Below are 22709 nucleotides of genomic sequence, written 5' to 3'. Positions count from 1 at the left end.
AAAAAAAAAAAAAAAAAAAATTAAGTAATGAGCTAAGCACTTGAAAAAGGAGTGATTCCCTGCGAGGGAATCTTCAGTGAAGTTTAGGATTCAGAATGCAGATTCAGATGCAGAATGTTGAGTAATAACAATGGCTGCCACATATTGAGGGCTTTTTGGGGGCAGATACTGTGTTCAATACTTTAAAATATTTGTATCTTAAAGTTGATACACATAGGAAATGTAGAGTAGGTGCAACTATTATCCACATTTTAGAGATGATAGCTCATTTTAGAAGATTAAATAAATTCCACAAGGTTACACTTTGGTGGGGCCAGAAATCAAAGCGAAGTTTCCACACAGCACCAAGGCCGCCCACTTGACGATTACATTGCACAATTTCCACGTCACGACTGCCAAACCCCTTGCTTTGAATTTCTTGATGCAGCTGATAAAACCCAGGTCTTTCATAAAATGCGTGTATACGCTTATTTGTTCTAATATGTTTTGGAAGTCTCTCCTGCCTCCTCCAAGTTTCTTAACTGCCAGGTTAGTATTCATGAGCATATTAAAATAATGTAAGTGTCAACATGTGAGAAACAGCCACTGTATTATGCTCAAGTGTGCTGATTAGTCACAAGTGTTGCATGTATACTCCAATAACGGAACGGAGAAAAAGAATTTTCATGAACATGGCTTGCTATACTTCTTGGTTTGATCTAAAATTATGCTATATGTAAGTTCAGCAATTATTTTCAGTGCCCATGTGCATCCATTCCTAGCTGACATTTATTTAAAATTCTGTGAAAAATTTAAGGACAAGTATACCTTTGAAACTTACCCTCTCCTCAATTCCTGTGTGTACTTAAACACAGACCAGTTGCTTCCCGTTAATTCTCATTTCCACAGGGCAGTTACATGAAAATGAGTTTTACACTGTAGCACTCCATGAAGATGCGGCCACCCTGCAGACCTCAGCAGTCCAGTTTTATGAAAGACAATTTTTCTTTATTCATGAATCCCACAACAGAAAAAAAAAAATCATACCTCTGGGATACACTGTGGAGAGTCCCCTGATACTGGCAAGACCTTAACATTTTGCATTTAAAAACTAATCTGCGGGTTCACAGATCCTCTAAAAGATAAATGACTCATAAGCGCTGCCAAAGTAAAATAATAAGCACAATTTTATTTTCGTGCTTTACATCTACACACAATGCTGATGAGAAAAGAAAGTCATGGTTTAGGACAGGGGACCAATTAATGGTATATTTCATGTAGGCCATGGACTCACTGAGAAGTAAACTATACTAAGATCAATTCCTAAAGAAAGGAGTTGCAAAGCTGGGACCTCCAACTTCACAGGACATGGAGTCTCTCTCTCTCTGTCTTTCCAACATTTTACAGTTTACTAAGAACTTTTCCCATGCTGACCTCACTCAGTCAGATAGAGATTTAAGTATTTCTTCCTAGAAATACTTCATGGTGAAAGAAAGTGGCTGAAAAATGGCTTTGTAATGCTAGAGCAAACATTTGGAAGCATTTAAATCGTGAACCTGACAAGGGATGTCGGGAAAACATCCGTCTTCTTTGGCCTCTAAAGGTGATTTGTGTGCAAAGGTAACTATAGTAAAATGTGTGAGCGAGTGTCTGCATTTACGGGGGTCTTGGCCTAGAACGTGAGGACTGGGTAGGAATGCAGGGGCTGCGAGGAGCCCAGTTCCACTCGAAGCTTGTTCCTTGGAGACCTGCTTTGACCACACCTGTCCTGACCTAATTCCCTTACCAGCCCCAAACAGAATCTGTGTAGGCTCTGGGACTAATGATGTTTTCCACAGCAGTCAGGAGGGCAGTGAGCGCATCTCTCTGGAGCTGCAGCAATTTTGGTTTTCACTGCAGCTCTGCTCCTTCTAGCTGAGCATCCCTGGGCAGCTTCCTCGGTTTCTTTGAACCTTACTTTTCTCTTCTATAAAATGAATGTGTGTGTGTGTGTGTGTGTGTATCGTATTTTCAGGTTGTCATGAGTATTAAATATAAAAATGCACATCAGTTTTCTATTACAGTGTCAGGCATAGAACTTGCTCTCCATGAAAGACATTTTTACAATTAAAAATTCCTGACCCCATGCAAATGCGTTCCTGGGGCATTCCCTCTGCAGCCCTGGCGGGGGGTCACCAGGATGATAAGAAGATTTCACGGAACTGAAGAGCAGGGACTTCAGAAAGAGCTTTGAGGCTTCTGCCTAATGAGACTCTCAATCAGCTTTCCTGTTACAGAAGTCAGACAAAGTGGTGGGTCGACTCTCTGATCTATTTCAGAGACAGCTCCCTTGCTGGCAAGTGTTCAATTTACAAGAACGATTGCTCACGTCTCAGGCACACAGCCGCGTCTCACCACCATAGTGTTTCTCCTGGTAGCTCATTTTTAAGTTTAATATTCCTGACACAACGCCCAAGTTGATCGTTGCCACAGAAAAATGATGATAGATGAGTCTAGAACATTTTATACTTCACATTTCTTTTAAGGGCCTTCGATGAATGTCAGCCGGCTGTGAAGACGTACTGTTCATCACTCTCCCAACTTACTCCTTAACTTTCTCCTTGAAAAATCTTGATTTTTGTTACCATTATGGTTCAACAGGCCATGAAAAGACTCAGTACTATAAATAACCCACTTGATACCACTGCTAGTCAGCACCAGCTTTCTTGCTTTGATAGAGAACCATTTGACTTTTTGCATTTATTGCTTTGTAAAATATGGAATATTTTTCTTTTTTCATTTTAAAAAGCTCTGCTTATATAGCTAATTTTTCAAGGTCTGGTATGTGGACTTGGGAAGGAGGGCTTATCTTCCCTCTGTGCATCTGTTAGTGAATGTTTTTTGGGCCTGTAGAGAATTTTCTCTGCTCCAGAACTAGCAGAGGGCCTTTAAGACAGGCCTCTTTCGTTCTCGTTGCCAGCTGTCTGCTGGCAGCGGTTCTTCTTGGGAGTGTCCTTCCCTCCCCTGGGCCAGAGTCTTAGAGGAGCCTGTCTGTGCCGCACAGGGGCCTCCCTGCTGCCATCCGTCTCCAGCCACGCCTGAGCGGGATGGGGCAGTTTCCAGCCCAGTGGGGATCAGCTGGCAGCTGTACACAGGAAGGGTGCTGCTAAGAGTCGAAGGCCAGAGATGGTTTGGGAAGCTCTGTGTCTCTCCTTCTCCTAGACGCAGGAGCAAACTCACTCAGGCTGTGGCCTCCGCCATTTCAATCTATCCAAACTCTAACTCCATGGCTAACTCTAGATCTCACTTCTTCTGTACCCTTCTCTGATTTTGTTTTCATCCAGTTAAAGACAGCGTGATCTCCTCTTCTTTATAAATTCCACATGCCTTATATTTAAGTTTTTAATCTATCTTTAGTTAATTTTTGTATATAGTGAGAGATAAGGACTCCGTTTTATTCTTCTGCATATGGCCATCCAATTTTCCCAGCATCACTGATTCATTTTTTAATTAATTATTATTATTATTATTTTGAGACAGAGTCTCACTATGTCACCCTCAGTAGAGTGCTGTGGTGTCACAGCTCACAGCAACCTCAAACTCTTGGGCTTAAGCAATTCTCTTGCCTCAGCCTCTCAAGTAGCTGGGACTGCAGGTGTCTATCACAACGCCAGGCTATTTTTTTGTTGCAGCTGTCATTGTTGTTTAGCTGGCCCGGGCTGGGTTCAAACCTGCTGCTGGTGCTGTACCCACTAAGCTACAGGCGCTGAACCAGCATCACTGATTTAATTTCCTCACTATGTGTTTTCCTGTCTGTTGAAGATCAGTTGGTCATAGCTATATGGCTTTATATAAAAAGTGAGAAGAAAACATAGGAAAAGCTATTCTTGAGATTGGCTTAGGCAAAGAAGTTATGACTAAGATCCACAAAAAGAAACACAACAAAACCCACAACTAAACAACTGGGACTTAACAAAATTAAAAAGCTCTTGCACAGCAAAGGAAATAAACAGAAGAGTGAACAGACAACCTACAAAATGGGAAAAAAGATTTGCAAACTATGCCTCTATCAAAGGACTAAGATCTAGAATCTGCAAGGAACTCAAACAAATCATCCAGAGAAAACAAATCAGTCCAGTTATAAACGGGAAAACACAAGAACAAAAACATTTTTCAAAAGAAGATACAGAAATGGCCAACAAACATATGAATAAATGCTCACTATCACTCATCACAGAAATGAAAATTAAGGCCACAGTGAGAGGGCAGCACCTGTGGCACAGTAGGTAGGGTGCCGGCCTATTATACCAAGGGTGGCGGGTTCGAACCCGGCCCTGGCCAAAACTAAGAGAAAAAAAAAATCCACAGTGAGATACCACCTTATCCCCATCGGAAGGGCCATTCTAAACAAGTGAAAAAACAGCAGATGTTGGGTGGATGCAGTGAGAAGAGCGCCCTCTTCTGAGCTGGGTGAGAATGTAACTTAGGATCCCTCCCTGGAAACAGGGTGGTGATTTCTCAAAGAACTAAACGTACATCTACCATCTGATCCAGCAATCTCACTCTGAGGCATCCACCAAAAGGAAAAGAAGAAATTGTATTAAAAAGACACCTGCACGCCTGTGTTTATCACAGGACAATTCACGATAGCGAAGAGAAGGAATCAACGTAAGTGTTCACAGACTGATTAGAGGATAAAAATAATGCGATATATACTATACGTGGAGTAATATTCATCCGTAAACAAGAATGAAATAACGTCTTTTGCAGCAACTTGGATGAATTGGAAGGGATTATTTTAAATGAAGTAACTTGGGTATGGAGTTATCAAAGACTGCATGTCCTCCCTTACCAGTAAAAGCGAGAGCTAAGGTAGGGGGACACTTGGTCACACAGCACAGGAGAAGAGGCAGTGACGCCTCCAGACGGGAGAGGCGGAGGAGAGAGATTACCTGCTGGATCTGATGCACATTACCTGGGCGAGGGGCACATTTTAAAAGCCCAGACCTTACCGCTATAAGCTATATCCTTGTAATAATAGTGCATATACTCCCTAAATATATTGATATTGCAATAAAAAACAAATTTCACACGCCTTCTCTTTAACTGTAATTTGGAACTCTTTACCTACATGGTTAGAACAGGAACTCTTCCAGAGAAGGATCTAATCAGGTGGGTCATGGTGTGGAAAAGTTCTAGAGTCAGACATAGCTGATGAAAATCTTTGTTCTCTCACAGGCTTTGTAGAAGAAAACTCATAGGGCCATAGTTTTCTCATTTGGAAAAAGGTGAGTAATATTCAAATTACAGTTTGGTTATGAGGATTAAAGTAAGCAAAATACCACGTCCAGTGATTGGAATTAACAACAGGCATTTCATAAATTATAGCTATTGGCATTACATCAAAGTTGGGAAGTTTTTTCAAAAACCCAAGAGAGTTTTCAGGTAAGGCTAACTTGAACATCTCTGCTTGAGCGCCCTATCTTACCCTGCAGAAAAGGAATGTTAAAGCTTATGTGTGTCACCCCCAAACACTTACAGCTAATTACGGGGTGGGGCTGTATGGTCCCACTGTGTGCAGCACTGTGGCTGTTTAGAAGCGGTTTTCTCTATAATCCCTCTGGTGACCTCACCTGTGGCCACACGGGGACGCTGATGTCTCTCTCCCTCACTGTGCTCGGCGCCGCAGAGGGGATTGTTTTCTGGGATTTGTTTTGCTGAACTTCTCCAGTGATGCTTCCATTTTGGATAAAGGTTGTAAGCAGGGCATAGACCACTTTGGTTTCAGCTTTAGCACATCATGAAATATCAAGTACACGATGTGAGAATTTATATCAGCATTGGTTATCAGCAGAGTACTGTAACGCTTGTAATACTCAGACTGAAGAAAAAGGACATGTGCAATATCCGGCTACCTTTCTCTTGGAAACCTTTAAAAATATCCAATGCCAATGGAAACCAGAGGGTTTTCTTTCTTATTTTCCCCTCAGTTTGCCTGCATCTCACCTTTCTGGGTCCCGTGCTCTTCAGCTCAAACACATCCATTGTGTAATTGACTCTGCGTCCGTAGTGGTCGAACTGAACATTCCCTGTCAGCCCTTGAATTCGAACCTGAGTGAGAAAGGAAACCCACACATGCATTCATTGAGCATTTCACTTACAGCAATCCCAAGCTTATCTGCTAGACCTATGACTACAGAAGAATGTGGAACTCTAATCTATAACCAACGTATTGGCAGGTCACTGGGTATCTGAGCTCGTGGGACAGACCATGAAAGATGAGTCTCTAAGGGGTTGTACAAGCAATTCTGCTATATACCTGGAAGCTGACGTTTTAGTTGTTTTTAATATTACAAAGTTTCCATTTTGATTAATAGAGTTCTTCCTCTATTATAAAGTTTTCTTATAGGAATGAAAATATACAGTTACTTTTCTGTTTTATCTCTGTATCCACATAACTGATACCCATGCCAAGTCATATTTTCATCTCTCTAATACTAAAATTAGGATATAAGAAGCTAACGTATATAAACACATTTTTGAAAATATTAAAATATATTTTATTCCAAATTTCCTATTAATTCATATATATATATATTTTTTTTTTTTTTGAGACAGACCGTCATTTTGTCACCCTTGGTAGAGTGCCATGGCTTCATAACTCACAGCAACCTCAAACTCTTAGGCCTAAGCGATCCTCTTGCCTCAGCCTTGCAAGTAGCTGGGACTAAAGGCCCAATCACAGCACACGGGTATTTTTAGAGATGGGGTCTCCCTGTTGCTCAGGCTGGTCTAGAACTCCTAAGCTTAAGCAATCCACCCACCTTGGCCTCCCAGAGTGCTAGGATTACAGGTGTGAGCTACCACGACTGGCCACTTTTACTTATATCAGTGGTTCTCAGCCTTCCTAATGCCGTGACCCTTTAATACAGTTCCTGTGGGTTGTGACCTACAGGTTGAGAACTGCTGATTTATATTCTGAACCCATGGTATTTTACAACATTTATTTGGCTTCATATATATAAAATAGTACAACATTTATTTGGCTTCATATATATATATATACATATATATATCACACACACATATTTTCATATATATATGAAACAATTTAAAAAAAATAGTGTTAGTATAACTATAGAAGACTACAAAAAACTGATTACTTAATTCAAAGTTACAAGGCAATTTAAAGGTCCCGTGAGGCTGTCATTAGCTGTGTTTGCTGAACATTCTGGTTCTCTTGCTTTCTGTGCCCAGGTGGGCTTGTGCTTCCTGCACCTGTGGTTGGCTGGACCTATGCAGCTCTTCCTGACACGTGAGTTGTAAACAGACATGGAAAGTGCCATTACTGGGCCACAGTATTGAGTTGCCAAACCAAAGCCTCCCACAGCTGTCTCCCTCTGCAGCCTTTGCTCTGCCAGCCGGGACCCTTGGGCGTACACGGAGCAGAGCGGCCCTGATACTCCACGGTTGTGTTGGAGGGAGTGAAGCTCCCTTGTAGTTTTAAAGCACTGGGATTTGAGCCTGTTTATTACTATGGCATAAACTAATTTATCTGGACTGTGCCTCTGCATAAGATAAAAATAGCAAGATTCTATTCTACATTCTATTTAGAACGAGTCTCGAAAATGATGAAGTCTTATACATTAAGATAACAATTGTTACATGTATTTATGCTCTGATACGTTAGTCTGTTTTCCTAAACATTCGACTTAAACAAACCATGTAATAAATTGAACTTAAGTAAAGTTGTGAGTTACCTGTTTGAGGGTCCTCTCCATGTCAATGCCCTGGCCCCACGGAGCGGCAGGATTCGCCAGACAATCCCCAGCATTGCCTCTCCTCGAGATATCAATTTTCTGCCTTCTAAGATTTCGAAAAGTTTCAGCCATCACAAGGACTCCATCATAAGTCAGAGCGGAGGTGTACTAACAAGTGAAAGCAACGTGGTGGTGAGTGTTAAGATCTTAGCCGGTACCAGGAACAGGGGTGGGGGGGGGGTGCTGTGTGCCTATGACATACAGCGCTGTGCCTTCAAGTGGATGGTTAAATTACTGATGATTAATTGACCCTGCTTCAGAAATCTCTGTTCTCACTTTAATACACAGGCTTCATGCCAAATTATATCATGCTGACTTAACAAGGAGAAATCCCACACCCAAACACAGAAATTTTAATAAACAGTGTTCCCTCAGTCGGGAGAAGAGACCCTGACTCTTCCTGGGGTGTCCACGTGTAAATGGCTGAATTGTGAAACTCTAAATGCCGTGCCGTGCCGGTGACTGCACAGTCTGTGCTGTGGTTGAGCTGGAAGTTTGTATCTTTGTTCAGTCTCCCAGAAGAATGAGTGGAATTATTTATTATTATTCAAAAATATGATGTCAGAAATAACATTTACATATTCGACAAATGTGTATGCACAGTCATCGAACTAAATAACTGGTGTAGTTATACCCACTGCATGTGCCCAGGGACATGAAGTCATTTCTTTCAAATATCACCTATGATCAAAGTGGAGATACCAAGTATAACCACCTGCGTTCTGATGAGCACCCCTTGCTTCTCTTTGAGAGAAGACGGAGCCCCCAAGAAAAGGGTATTAAAGTTAGGAGAGGAAGTGAGGAAAGACTGAGGTGAACATATAATTTGTCTAAGCTGAAAATAAAAAGAATGGGAGGTCACGTTTGCTGGAGTTCGATCAGAGAATTACTAAAGACATGGTAAGGGGGCAAAAATTTCCAGAAGCCTGGCAGAGCCACAAATATGAATCAGGACAAAAACTACAGTATCTCTTTCAGAAATTCCATAGGTCAATTCCCCGTGGTTAACATGTTCTCTGCCTAAATAAGCAGCAGGTTTGTGGTGTCGGAAGTGGAGGACGATCTCCCTGACTGTCAATGAAAGAGCATTTGGAATTCCACTTGTGGAAGGTAAACTCTGGATGGAAGGCCAGCTTTCCAACAAAACTAAAAAGAAAAACTAAAGCACAGGTGAAATAAGGAATAGTGATTCAAACAAAGAACTTTTCCATATTATAGAAACTAATTAAAACGCTTGTATTAGAAGGATTTGTAAGAACCAGGTAAATTAAGAGCTTTTGCTAGGTATCTGTCTCTCCAGAGACATGCCAAACCAGCTTACAGACAGCATGGCCCCTCTCCGTTGGAGAGGCCTGGCTGAGGGAGACTCAGGTGGTTAACCAAGGTCCTACACCGAAAATCAAGAGACTTCCTCCCTTGCCTCAACGGAGGCTTCTTTGAGTAGAGAAAGCTGTCAAATCATCTGCGTGTAAGGCAAGTAAATAAAAACAAGAAATAAAGGAAAACTCACTAATGCCATAAAGGGCAAGAGAAAAATGCGATGCGAATATTTCGGGGCCAAGGGAGGAAAAAAGAAAAATATTGCTGCTTTTTCAATAGAGAAAAAGAAACTGAGAGGAGATGGCACCAAGAAGCAATGTGCTTGCCGTGTTTTTTAACAAGCCCATCCATTCTTATAAAGTGGGTAAACTAAATAAAAAAGAATGTATCCCATGGGGCAGGACAGAGCAAAGGACAGATTCAGCCAGAGCGGCAAAGCCTGGCAGGTGACACGTCACAGAGCTGAGGGACGGAAAGAAGTGGCAGTTTAAACGGGTTTTACCTTTTCGGGGAAGTCATTCTTTCTACATGTCTTACTGTGCTACTGTCCAGGGAGCCAAATTTACGGGCACATGACTTCTAGATGGCATCTAGAAAATTCTCAGTAAACACTTCATGTGGGGACAGGGCAAAGAGTCGCCGAGAGTTATTAAGATCTTCTGCTCTGATCAGCGGTCAGAATGGTGGGATGAGTTCGCAAGGTGTGTCGATAACAAGGCACAGTCTGTCAGAATTGCAGCGAGGTGGACAGAGTGTGGGCTGAGAGAAGAAAGAGCCGGGACGAACTCTCACTCTGCTCCTCCCAGGCTTACAGGGGACCTGGAGCACGGAGCAGGGCAAAGCCAGTAAAACCAGATCATAACCACGGTGTGCGGCCCTTATGAGGAGGTAATGTCAGGACATGCCTGAGCTCTCACTGAAACACGTACTAGGACACTGGGCGATGTCGCCAGAATGACAAAGGTAAGTGACAGATGGTTCACTGCTCCAGAGGGGGACAGGAGTGAGACACCCAGTATACAATATACCTGGCGAATCTTCAGTGAGAGTCACACATAGCTGATTCTAATTAGAGTCCAATGTCATGACGCATACAAAGAGAAGAAAACCACATTTTGGGGAAAAATAACAAAAGTTCTTGTACAGAAAGTGAAATTTAAGATAAAGCCTAGAAAGACAGTTGGATTCAGGCAGGTGGAATGAAGGAGGGAGACTCCCGAGGCCAAAGCCAACGCTGTGATAAGGAAAATCACAGGGGCCTCAGTGCAGTGGGACGGCGGGAAAATGAGGGGACGGTCATGCATGGGAAGACTTGCTGGTCTCTAACAGGGGAGGTCCTTATTCCGGAAGGTTTCTTTAAAAAAAAAAAAAAAAACCCCAGAAAAGTGACAAGGTCAGAAATCATACTTTTAACCTTGTTTGAAATACTAAACATTAAAGGACAATTAATTATAATCAATCTTCATTATTTGTTGATTTTGTATTTTTGAATTTTCCTACTTGCTAATATTTATTTGTGCTCCCCCTCCCCAATCAAAAACTGTGGTACTTTTGGGGTTATTTGTGAATAAGTGGAGTGGTAAAAATTTGGACCCATCCAACATGAAGGCGCCAGCTGCAGCTGAACAGGGAGACCCTCTGTTGCCTGGTTCGTGCTCGCAGACAAGCGTCCTTTCTGTGGCTGTCTCGTGCCACATTTTCTACAGTTTTGTGCTTTTGGCTATGACCTCACTGTTTAAGAAGGCCTCAAAGCACAGTGTTGAAGGAAGTGCCGCCTGGCGTCCCTAAGTACAAGAAAGCTGCACTGTGCCTTATGGAGAAAATACGCGTGGTAACTAAGCTTCCTTCAGGCTGAGTCACAGCGGTGCTGCCAGGAGGGCAGTGCTGATGAACCACCAGTGGACAAAGTGAGGTTCCTCTAAACAGGGACACACATAAGCAAGGTTATGTGCTGAGAAGTCGGCAGAAAGTCTGTATCTAGAAGCCTGTAGAATGTCCTCTTCTGTTTCCCCCGAGAGCAACCGTTTCATATACAAAGATGTGACAATTAAGTTCACAAACTCATCCTAAAAAAAAGTGCTACATACCTTATTGCTTGATATCACTGTGGTCACCTTTGAACTACTCCCCTTGTGGTCTCATAACCTGGGTGTGTCAGTGTCTCACGGCTGTGCTCATGTAGACACACGAGGGGTCTTTTTTTGTGTGCTGTATGACAAAGGTCCCAATGGCCATTCCAGAAAAAGTTCCAAAATTGCTTTGAAGGGCAGACTAGTCCCTGGAGTGAGTGCACAGCTTCCCACAGGGAGTGCTTCGAAGGTGACCACAATGATAGTCAGCAATGTTGCACTTTCCTAGGATGAGTTTGTGACTGTAACTGTCAGACCTTGGTCTGCCCATTTGGCATTTGAAGAGATGTTATAGAACATAACTGCCACAAATAATGAGAATTGATGGTCCTGTACATCGGGTAGTTACTAGTGCCTAACATCATGCCATGAGCTTCAGTGATGAGGGAATTATGTATATACTTTATATATCAAAGAGCCTGAAGCTTTTTTGTTATGTAAAAGTCTAGTTAGAGATACACAAATAGGAGACAGTAAAATGATTTTGTCCTTGGTATTCCAGGAGCCGGTCCCTGACTCACGGATGCTGATTAGCAATTCCATTAAACGTCCCTCATGTATTCATCTGTAAATCCAGAGGGTTGGACCATAGTGCTTGGCACACAGTGGACATTCAATAAATGCTCTGTTTTAAAATTCTGTTATTTTATAGTATAGTGACTATGGCATGGCTAGATAGCCAACCTCCAATATGACAGGGGGAAAATGGACATAGCCAGTAGGAAAAATGTTACAACTAGGAAAGGGAGGCGCTGAGACCCTCTACCCCTAGCTCTTTAGTTTCTCTAGACTTGAATTTCCAAATTACATACTAAAACTTTTTACTGGAATACACTTACTCAGTGAGAGATTAGAAAATGTTGCTCATGATGCCTTATTTGGTAGGAGCTCAAAACCTCTAAGTTAGTGAGTAATAAACATTATGCCATAATTTACATAATGTCCAAGAAAGTCATCTATCTTTTTAGGTGTGAAAAAAATGTACCTGTAATCAGAAATTTGCTAGCTTCTTTTGCAAATATTAATAGCATACATTTGCAATATTGGTCAGAAAAAAAAATCAAACAACATGACTCTTTGATGCTAACTCGAAAGAGAAATTTTATAATAGTGTGTGCATTTTACATTTTTACCAACTTCCTAAGTAACTCACTTTGTAAATATGAAAAGTCTGGGTAGAAAAGTTATTGATGGAAATATATACTTAATGGAAAAATTTTAAAGGTATATAACTTCAAGGAAATTCATATGTAAGGTATCTAATAATAGTATTTGTAAACTGAGCTACTAACAACTTTACTCTTAAATATAGAAATTTAGAAGTGATATAAGGAATTGTTGACTTTTTTCATGTTGATTAAATTGAGTTTTCAGTAGATCCTAGTTGTCAAGCTTTTTGCAATTCAAAATATGCAAATGTTCTTTCCCATTGTGTAGATTGTGTAGATTGTGTATTTGCTTTGGTTCTTGTCTCCTTAGCTGTACAGAAACTTTTCTGTTCAATTAAATCCCCTTTGTTTATTTTTGTTGTTGCAATTGCCACAGAAGTCTTCTTCATAAAGTCTTTCCTCAGGTCGATATCTGCAATATCTGCAACTGTTTTTCCTAAGCTTTCTTTGAGGATTTTTATCATTTCATGCCTTAAATTTAGGTCTTTTATCCCCCTTGAATCAATTTTTGTGAGTGAAGAAAGGTGTTGGTCCAGTTTCAGTCTTTTACATGTGGATATCCAGTTCTCCCAGAACCATTTATTGAATAGGGAGCCTTTCCCTCACTGTATGTTCTTATTTGGTTTATTGAAAAAGCCAACAATCCCTTATATCAATGGGCAAGAGAGATGAATAGAACCTTCTCTAAAGAAGACAGATGAATGGCTAACAAACATATGGAAAAATGCTCATCATCCCTAATTATTACAGAAATGAAAATCAAAACCACCTTGAAATATCATCTAACTCCAGCAAGAATGGCCGACATCACAAAACCTCAGAAGTGCAGATGTTGGTGTGGATGTGAAGAGAAAGGAACACTTTTATACTGCTGGTGGGACTGCAAACTAATAGAACCTTTTTGGGCCAAAATATCCTCAAAGAACTCAAGCTAGACCTCCCATTTGATCCTTCAATCCCATTATTGGGCATCTGTCCAGAAGAAAAAAACAATCCTTTTACCATAAGGACACTTGCACTAGACTGTTTATTGTAGCTCAATTTACAATCACCAAAATGTGGAAACAGCCTAAATGCCCCCCAGTCCAGGAATGGATTAACAGGCTGTGGTATATATATACCATGAAATACTATTCAGCCATTAAGAAGATGGAGACTTTACATCTGTTGTATTAACCTGGATGGAAGTAGAACACATTATTCTTAATAAAGCATTGCAAGAATGGAGAAGCAAGAATCCTATCTACTTAATTCTGGTATGAGGACAATTAATGACCTAGTATGGTGGGGGGTGGGGGAAGGGAAGAGCAAAGAGAGGGAAGGAGGGAGGGGGTTGGGGGGCACAGTGTGTGACACACCTTTTAGGGACAGGACACAATTATAAGAGGGACTTTACCTAACAAATGCAATCAATCTAACCTGGTTCTTTGTACCCTCAATGAATCCCCAACAATAAAAAAAAAAATGAAAAATTTAAAAATTAGGGCAGTGCCTGTGGCTCAAGGAGTAGGGTGCTGGTCCCATATGTTGAGGGTGGTGGGTTCAAACCCAGCCCTGGCCAAAAAACTGCAAAAAAAAAAAAAAAAAAAGAAATTTAAAAATGGCTAAGGGCTTGTCCCATGCTGCTGTAATGGCAATTTTTTTCTTTCCTATGTCATATTCTGTCTGAAAAAATGTTATTGGAAGAACTGCAGATGAATTTTTCATCTTAAAATTTTAAAATACCAACAATACTTTAGATAAAAACAAATACCTTTGGAGGAGTCTCAGATCCTGGATACTCTCTCTGATCTAGTTTTTTCCAGCGATCCATTAGTTTGGTTACCATAGGCGTATTAAAGTCTACCAACTGGAATCCTGTAACATTGGCTCCCCCATGGATAAACCTCTCAAGAGAAATATCCTTGAACCCCTAGAAAATCAATAGGAAACACTGTTAAATTCAGTTCATGATTATACATTTCAGCTCTTCAATAGGAACATGAATTAATGGTGAATATGTACATCCAAACAGATTTCTAATAAAGCAATGACTAAAAAAAAAAGACAGGTGGACAATCTAATTATGTTGATTTGACTTAAATTCTATAATTCAAAATCCAATACATGAAGGCAAAGATGTCAATGCCTTTATTCAGTTCAACTCAAGTATTTCTTGGAGGCTTCTGAGTACCTTTTATGAAATATGAAGGGGGGCATAGGAGACAAATACAGTGGCAGCAAAGCTTTCCTGTTAATGACATAGTTGCCCTCTAATACAGATTTGATTAAATACTCTGAATCTATGCTGGATGAGACCATTTTAAAGGATTTTAGTTTACTTACAAAGTGGTCTACAGGCAGACAGAGCTGGTGATTTGAACCAGAGAGAGGAGAAGCTTTGATTACACTAATCGCTACCTACAGCCCTCAGAGTCTTGAGTAGTTACAGAGGAGAGAGAAAGATAGGCCATTCGTGGTGTAGAAAAAAGGATGGCACACACTGGGGCAGTGAGGAAGCTGGGAGGGAAGGCTGTCCTCTCTTTTGGCCTAGAGGTAGTTATCTGGGCTTCCAAAGTTCTGGACGGTCCCTCCCTCCCTCTCTTCTTCCCTTCCTTCCTCCCATCTCTCCATCTGTCTGTCATCAACTTATTCACCTATTTTATATATATATATATATATATATAGTTACATAGGTACATAACTATAATCTATAGCAGTTAACATATATATAACTATTATATATAGCAGTTATATATGCATATATATAATTATTATCTGTTTCTATACACAGAATTTTGTAAACATTTGGTGATAAATATTTTGTAAGTAAATATTCATTTAGTTACCATTTCCCATTTTCCCTATGTATGTATGTACGGTGACCCTAGGGATGCCTGCATCCCTACTGGAGTTCTTGTCTATTTATTAACTATCTATCATCTACCTACCCATATTTATCTATTCTCTGTCTATTTATCCACCTAAATTTCTATCCATATTCTTTGTTTTTTCACCTGGCCCCCTTTTTTTCACACCAAGTATTTAAAGAGCCTTATAAACCTACAAACTCAACACAAAGTATAAAACAAATAACCAGTTGCAAGAAGAGACCAAAAAGCATATTAAGAAAGTGATTAATAAGGCAAAAGGATGGGCTCAGAGAATAGTAAACTACACGCAGACACACGCGTGCATACAGACGTGTACACACACACACACACGTTTGTAGAAAATGTAATTAGATTTGTTTTCTTGCTTATTTTCTCTTAGCATTTAGTGTAAGTTCCTTTGAAAATGTGAATGTTTCAATTTTGCTGAGGTAACTACAGAAATTATTTTTGTCTATTTTTTTGTGGAAGTAAAATCCATACTAGAAACCCCACCATTAAAAGTAGGAATTACTAGGACTTGGGGTGGCCTGTCCCCCTGAACTCCTGAACACCCCTGGCCGTGCTTTAGAAAACCTCCTTCTCCAGCATCCCCTTTTCCTGCCCCTCCTCCTTTACGATGAAGGAAACTGTCTTTCTAACCAATACACAGGTGTTGCTGTTGGGCCATCTAAGACAAAATAGACCAGTCAATTGGCAACTGAGCAAAACTGCTGCTGAGAGGGTCGGGGCACACGAGCCAGTAGCTAATGAGGGTGTCGAGTTCATTATGTGCCAGTGACTGTGCCAAGCAGGTTACACAGATCATCTCCCTAGCTTAGTTCTCACAGCAAGTTATAAGATAAATCCTATTATTAGCCTTATCCTACAGGTAGAAAACGGAGGCTTACTGGGGTCAAGCAAAACTAGTCAAGGCCACCCAGCAAATACAGCCAAGATTACAGCCAGCCAGACTGACTCCTGAGTTAGCCTTCTTCACCTTCTGCTCCTGAATATTCTTACAAAAGGCCCCTGTTTATTAAATTATGGCAGTGTGTAGGAAGAGCAAAGTGATACTACACCAAAAAAAAAAAAAACAAAAAAACTTGCCAGACTTTGAATCCCATCTCTGTGCTTTCCTAACCTTAGACTTCCCACGTGTGAAATGAGAATGGTAATGCTGAAGACAGTTGCATATCTGGTTTAAATTCAGTAAATAATAAGTATTACCAATTAAGTCACTAAGCAAATATTTATTCCATGCCCATTATATGCTGGCTAATTCGACAACGCATCAGTAACACTCTCATTTCACTGGTCTAGACACCAGAAAGCAAATCTATGTTTCCTAAATGGGGAAAACACTGTCCATCAATCTCCAGCTAGTAAAATGCCAGTCAGACATTTGTTTGCTTCTACCAGAGTACAGGGCAGACCCCAAGGCAGGCAAATAATTCCAGTGTTTTCTAAAAGTCACAGTAATTCAACTATTGCTTTAGTTGCTAATTGACAATATTATTAGTTTCTCTCCACCACGGTTGAAACAGAAGGTCTGCCAAGCCTTTCATAGTGTTACGCACAGCTGCAAGATAAACAGGCAGAGCTGCAGCCTTCAGAACAACCCTCTGATGTAAAATCTTGTTGGTGAATAACAGCCCACAGTTCTCTGATTCCACCCCGTCACTATGCTGAAGGTAAAGGAAAAAATTACCATGTCTGATTATAAACCCTTTCAGTCTGGATTTGAACAAATGGTATGCGGCTCAGTTGATTTTACCTAGGTCTATTTGAGTACCAGCAATATTTTCCTTTCATTTATTTTCTTATAATTTTATATAGAAAACTGAGAGGATTTAGGCTATGAAGCTGTTTCCTTAGAAACAGTTACTTTGATGGCCATTTAAATTTCCATTTTTAGCTGAAGAATATTGTGGACTGAAAGTTCTAGGGCAATGCTGTCATAAAATTGATTACTTCACAGTCAGGGAGAGATCAGTAGTTAAGTAACTGAGTCGCTATGGAGAGGGAGGGGGATGAGAGGAAAAGCTTTCTACTTGTGAGACTGGGCAGCTCCTGGATTTTACAATAGCTGATGACCCCTCCCCAGATTAACTTTCAACTTGGTTTTCCTTTCCGTTTCCATTTCCAGTTCATACATCCTCTGGGGGAAAAGGAGATGTTTGAAATTATAGGCATCAGATATATTGATGACTGTTTATGTAAACCGATGTCTGTAACCTCACTGATGTTTAATAAATGCTGATTCTTTAAGTTTTATTTATTTCAGATAACATGTCTCCTGTGGTTTGCATTTCAGGTTCTTAGGTTGACTAAATCACAGGGAGATAGACTTGGTGCCCATGGCACACTAGATAGTGTGGGTGCAGCTTTTGTATTGATTTTGCTGTTCTATTGAGGGGTAAAAGTCTTAGTCTGTTGAGAAGTTGACTTAACCTCTGCACCTTTGATGCACATGTCAGTTGATGGTAGATTCAGACGTGTTCAATACAGAAAAGTTGAAAAACAGGGAACACAAAGGAAAAAGTAAAACAATGCCACTGTGTTGGCAGAACCTTAACTGGGGTCATTGCACTTGAGTAAAAACATGCCAGACAGCAAGTCGGGAACCATGTCGAGTCTCCATTCTGAAACTAACCCGACACCTAAGTGTAGACAAGTCACTTCACTCTTTGTGTGTAAATTCTTTACCTTCAGAATGAAATGTGAATGGTGTGAATGGGGTGTGTGTGTGTGTGTGTGTGGTGTAGCGTGGGGTAGGTAAGGAATAGAATCAGTTCATTTTAAATTATATATCTTGAACATTTTAAAATGTTATACTTCTTTATGATAGAGCCAGATGTTTCTTAGATGTAAACTGAATAGGTTTTAAAAATTAAAAATCTAAATGAGAAAAAGATTCTAAGAACATTCCTTGCAGGAGGAACAAACGTCCACAGCCCCTAGTTGTTGTTGGTAGCCGTACGTCAATGAACCAGAGGGGCAAGCTCATTCATTCGGATGTCTACCAGGGGTAGCTCATGCTATTCAGATGGGGTTGCCTCCCCAGAGCCCCCGTGGCCGCTCTGCAGGAAGAGGATGCTCACTGCTTTGGGCCTGGCTGGAGGTAACATCACGGCACACTGTAGTAGCTGCAAAGGCCAAGATCAGTGGGAGACAGAAGACGTCAATCTACTCCCATTTCATCAGGATGGAATGATGCATGAGCTGGAGGGGCAGTTTATTAAAAAGATAAGTTCAATTTATAGATCATGACATGACAATTTTAAATAATACCAAAGAGTGTTCACAACCTGGCTGTATCTTTACTCAAAGAAATTGAACACTGGGTGGCACCTGTGGCTCAAAAGAGTAGGGCACTGGCCCTATATGCTGGATGTGATGGGTTCAAACCCAGCTCCAGCCAAAAACTGGAAAAAAAACAAAAAAAAAGAAATTGAATACTATTTTATTTAAATACATGGATTCTGCCTTCTGTATTTCAGCCAAAGAATTTAGTGACCATCAGGAAGTGGATATTTCTGTAACATAAGAATTTAGTGACCATCAGGAAGTGGATATTTCTGTAACATAAGAATTTAGTGACCATCAGGAAGTGGATATTTCTGTAACATTCCTTACTTTGTTCCTTGGTTTAGGATTACCCTTTTAGAAGCACCTAATGAAGCTAAGTCCAAGCTTCCCTGTGGACTTAGCCTGGCTTATGTAAGGCAGTTCCTTGACTTTTACAAAAGTTCATGCTTATCAGTTCATCATGCAGCGCCAGGCATTAGGCGTTGGTGTCTGCTGAGCCCCTTCTTCTCTTTTTGGTAAATATAGGTTGGACTTCGTACCTTCTGCTTTAGTTTCAACATTGCAACATTGTCTCTACAGAATATTTTATATTAGAAAGAGCCACCCAGGAACTAGTAAGAATTGTTATTTCAGAAATCATTTTTAACAAATACCATTAAATCAGCCTTGATGAGTTGGTTAAGTAGCAGTTCCTCATTGACTGTAGATTGTAATCATAAATTATAAATGGAGTTTTCTTAATTAAAATTTCAGAATATTTATTGCTAGGATGTAGAAATACAATAGATCTTTATATGTTGACCTTGCATCCTGCAACCCTGCTGAACGCATTAGTTCTACAATTTTTCTTATTCCATAGGATATTTTTAATAGACAAAATCTTGTTCCTTCTCTATCCGGATGGGTTTTCTTTATTTTTCTTGCTTAATTGCCCCTGCTGGAAACTTCAGTACCATGTTCAGCAGACATGGTGAGAGGGCACATCCTTATCCTTCTGCTGATGTCAGGAGAGAATCATTCAATCTTTCAACACTAAGCCCAATGCTTTTTAATATAATTTTTCATTTTGATTCTAGATTGACTTCACATTTGGGAATCCTATGTAGTTAGTTCTCAAGAAATAGCTGCTGATCAGATCAATGACACAAATACCTCTCTGGTGTTATATATAACAGTTCCTTAGGGATAAATGAATTAGTCAACAGAATCCATATTAACACACTATGTTACAATGCAGAGACGTGCAGGTCACTGGTCTAAGCACGTGTAACAAAGACATCTCCCACATGTGATAAAGACGCACCTGTTTTTAGTGACAGTGACGGTTCTATTTTCTATCTAGGCAACAATGTTTTTCCATTTTATATGTTAGTACTTTAGGGAACATAAATGCTGCCATCCACAGGGCTCTTTATGACAGGTTGTGGTCCCCACTAGAGCGTTATAAATATTAATTCTTTCCATTTTGTATTGGTTTATTTATTTTAATTGCCAATGTCAAAAATTCATTTCTGGAATGATAGTTTATGTATAAGATATTGATTTTTTTTTACCCTTGAATTCTATTGTTTATGAGAATAAATGTCAAAACCTTATATTCGATATTAAAGTCATTATTTATAATCTCATTGTACAGTGCTATTGTGAATACAGGCATCCCATAATCATAAGGCCTTTTGTTCTTGTAGGGATTAATACAAGAATATATTTGCTTTAGATTTTTATTTTTATAGAAGTGTTAATGGTGGTTCTGTTGTACAATTGATAGCACATTGGACTTATTAAAAAATATTAAAATACCCACACTTTAGGCCTGCTAAAAGTAGTGGAAAAGAAAATTAAAAAATTCCCAGATAATCCATGAAGTTGCAAAGTAATACTTTATCTAAGAAACACAATACAATAACAGTTCTCAGTATATTGTAGCATCTTATGGTAGCAGCTCCATAGTAGCACCCAGCTCACGGGAGCCCCACAGTTCCTGACTCAGGGTGTGGTGGTCTACTTGCCACAGGGGAATAGTGGCTGAATCTGAATCTCTCTTGCACCCTTCAGCTCCTTGCCTGCTTCAAGCACAAGGAAACATGTAGTGGGAAAGGAGAAAACATTCTTAACTTTTCTAGGATAAACCACTTTGGGGACCCGGCCCTTGGCGCAGATGGGAACTCTGACCAAGCAAGATTGGATGGCCCTCTCTGTACCAGTGTCTGCCCTACCCTCCAAGGCTAACAAGAAATACTGAGTGAGCCTTGCCAAAAAATCTAAAAACACTTGTCTCAAGCTGTTAAAGATTTCATAAAAATGCAAGTGTCTTGTTTGTTCACAAGAAGTGGCATGTTTTAAAAATGAATTTGGATTACTCCCATTCAAAAAACTTGCTTATATAGTCATTAAATACTGTTATTCTTAAAATTAGAAAATACAGGTCTTTGCTCTTGATCAGCAGCGGTTCTCAACCTGTGGGTTGGGACTCCTTTGTAACAATGAAAATACGTCGCAGCATTAGGAAGGTTGAGAACCACTGCTCTAAATCATTCCTGTAATAGCCAAAGAGTGTTGCCAATTTTTATTCATAGAGTAGCACTTATGATTTGGACAGAGAAAAAGCTGTTATTTAATTTGACAAGTGACATCATAACAAAGTAACCATTCTAACTAGTTCTAAAGGTCTCTTTGGCAGATACCAAGCTAATCTTTCTAAAAATATATTGAATTCTACATTAGAAATACAAAAATCATTGCAACAAAATATCTTGTTATAAAAAGCTTAGTAAGCAATGTATACTAACCATTTGTTGAAGCATGATTTTAAATAATTTATAGCTAAAATACTCTCGAATGCTTGAGCAACTTTTGTGGAAAATAGAAAGTAGAGTTCTTACCAAGTTTGCAATGATATAATGGTAGCCTTTCACATGCTTTCCAACGCTCACGATCTGTGAAGACATAAGCAAGTCAGAGAAAATCAATTTAACTACTGAAAGATTATTTTAAAAAAATGAAATATTAACTATACCAGCATAATCGCTTGTGGAGTCATGATGGGATAATGATGTAGTTTCCTTATAAAAGTCAGATATTTTGATTAGAAGAATTTTATAAGCCATAGTAAAAATAAGTGGTAAAAATATCACTTTTATTCAATCATACTCTATAAATGACCAATTTATTTCACTGAATCAAGTTCAGAAAATTAGAATGTTATAATCTCTTTGTAGAGAATGACAGTGCTATGGCTGAACAAAACTTACAATAATTTTTGGTCCAAATATTTTGGATGTATTTAATTCATTGATAACTTATAAAAATAGAAAATAGACTATTGGGTGTCTTCAAAAGGTAAGAATTATCACCCATCAGTGGATTAGATAAGTGTCCTGAGCAGCAAGCAAGGTTTCTAAGGCACAATCTTTGTTTTTAGATAACTCTGACACAAGAGAATACTCAGTTAATTCTCATCTCCATATGGACATGGAAAAATTTTATTATAATAATAAGAATAAGAAAAAACAACATCAACAAGATTTTCTCTGCTAGATCCATTTTTTTCCCTAAGACTGTTTTTAGGAATATTAGGTTATTACAAACTCTAAACTTTAAGAAAAGGAAACATGAGGAAGCTTTATAAAGTATAACTTTATTTCTGCCGTAGAGATTAAACTCCTATTCCTTGAAAAACTGAAAATTCCTTCAGTAAGAGAAAACCTAATTGCAGTTACTAACCAGCAACTTTGTAACCTCGCTGGTGTCGTCAATGGTAACAATGCAATTCCCAATTCTCTTATACTTCCACTACCAAAACCAAGAATTATATTGTTTTTAGCATGTTAACATCCTCTAAAAACAGTTCTTTGTAATTGATTGCTTGTGTATGAAGGACAAGAAAACTCTTTTCAAACCAAAACATATGAATTGTGTGAAAACAGAGTATCGCATGCATTTGTGCTATAAAATCCTGTTTATCTCATCTTTTCCTTTTGATTACATCTCAGACTTTCCTTTTGCCTTTAAATTTCTGCAGTTTCTAAACAATTAACTTAGACTTTTGCTTTCTAATTAATTTCTATTTACAATGTTCAGGATTTGTTGTATTCCTGACCGTGATGATTGATTTCCCTTCAACAGTTCTGGGAAACTCAGTCAAACCAACAT

General features: G+C 39.5%; 1 protein-coding gene across 3 annotated transcripts in view; it reads right to left on the bottom strand.

Annotated features, from left to right (window-relative positions):
• The window catches only part of GRIA4 (glutamate ionotropic receptor AMPA type subunit 4), a 398719-nt gene that overhangs the window by 66071 nt on the left and 309939 nt on the right, over positions 1–22709 (bottom strand). For all 3 annotated transcript variants that reach the window (XM_003801165.2, XM_003801164.2, XM_012812294.1), the window contains exons 5-8: positions 21440–21493; positions 14150–14308; positions 7719–7886; positions 5965–6069 (exon numbers count right to left, since the gene is read on the bottom strand). In XM_003801165.2, the coding sequence (XP_003801213.1) occupies positions 5965–6069; positions 7719–7886; positions 14150–14308; positions 21440–21493 (486 nt within the window). The remainder of the gene's footprint in view (positions 1–5964; positions 6070–7718; positions 7887–14149; positions 14309–21439; positions 21494–22709) is intronic.

The sequence above is a fragment of the Otolemur garnettii genome, unplaced genomic scaffold, assembly GCF_000181295.1.
Source record: "Otolemur garnettii isolate 467f Iridium unplaced genomic scaffold, OtoGar3 scaffold00200, whole genome shotgun sequence".
Classification (NCBI taxonomy): Eukaryota; Metazoa; Chordata; class Mammalia; order Primates; family Galagidae; genus Otolemur; species Otolemur garnettii.
This window is presented reverse-complemented; position numbering and strand designations above follow the sequence as displayed.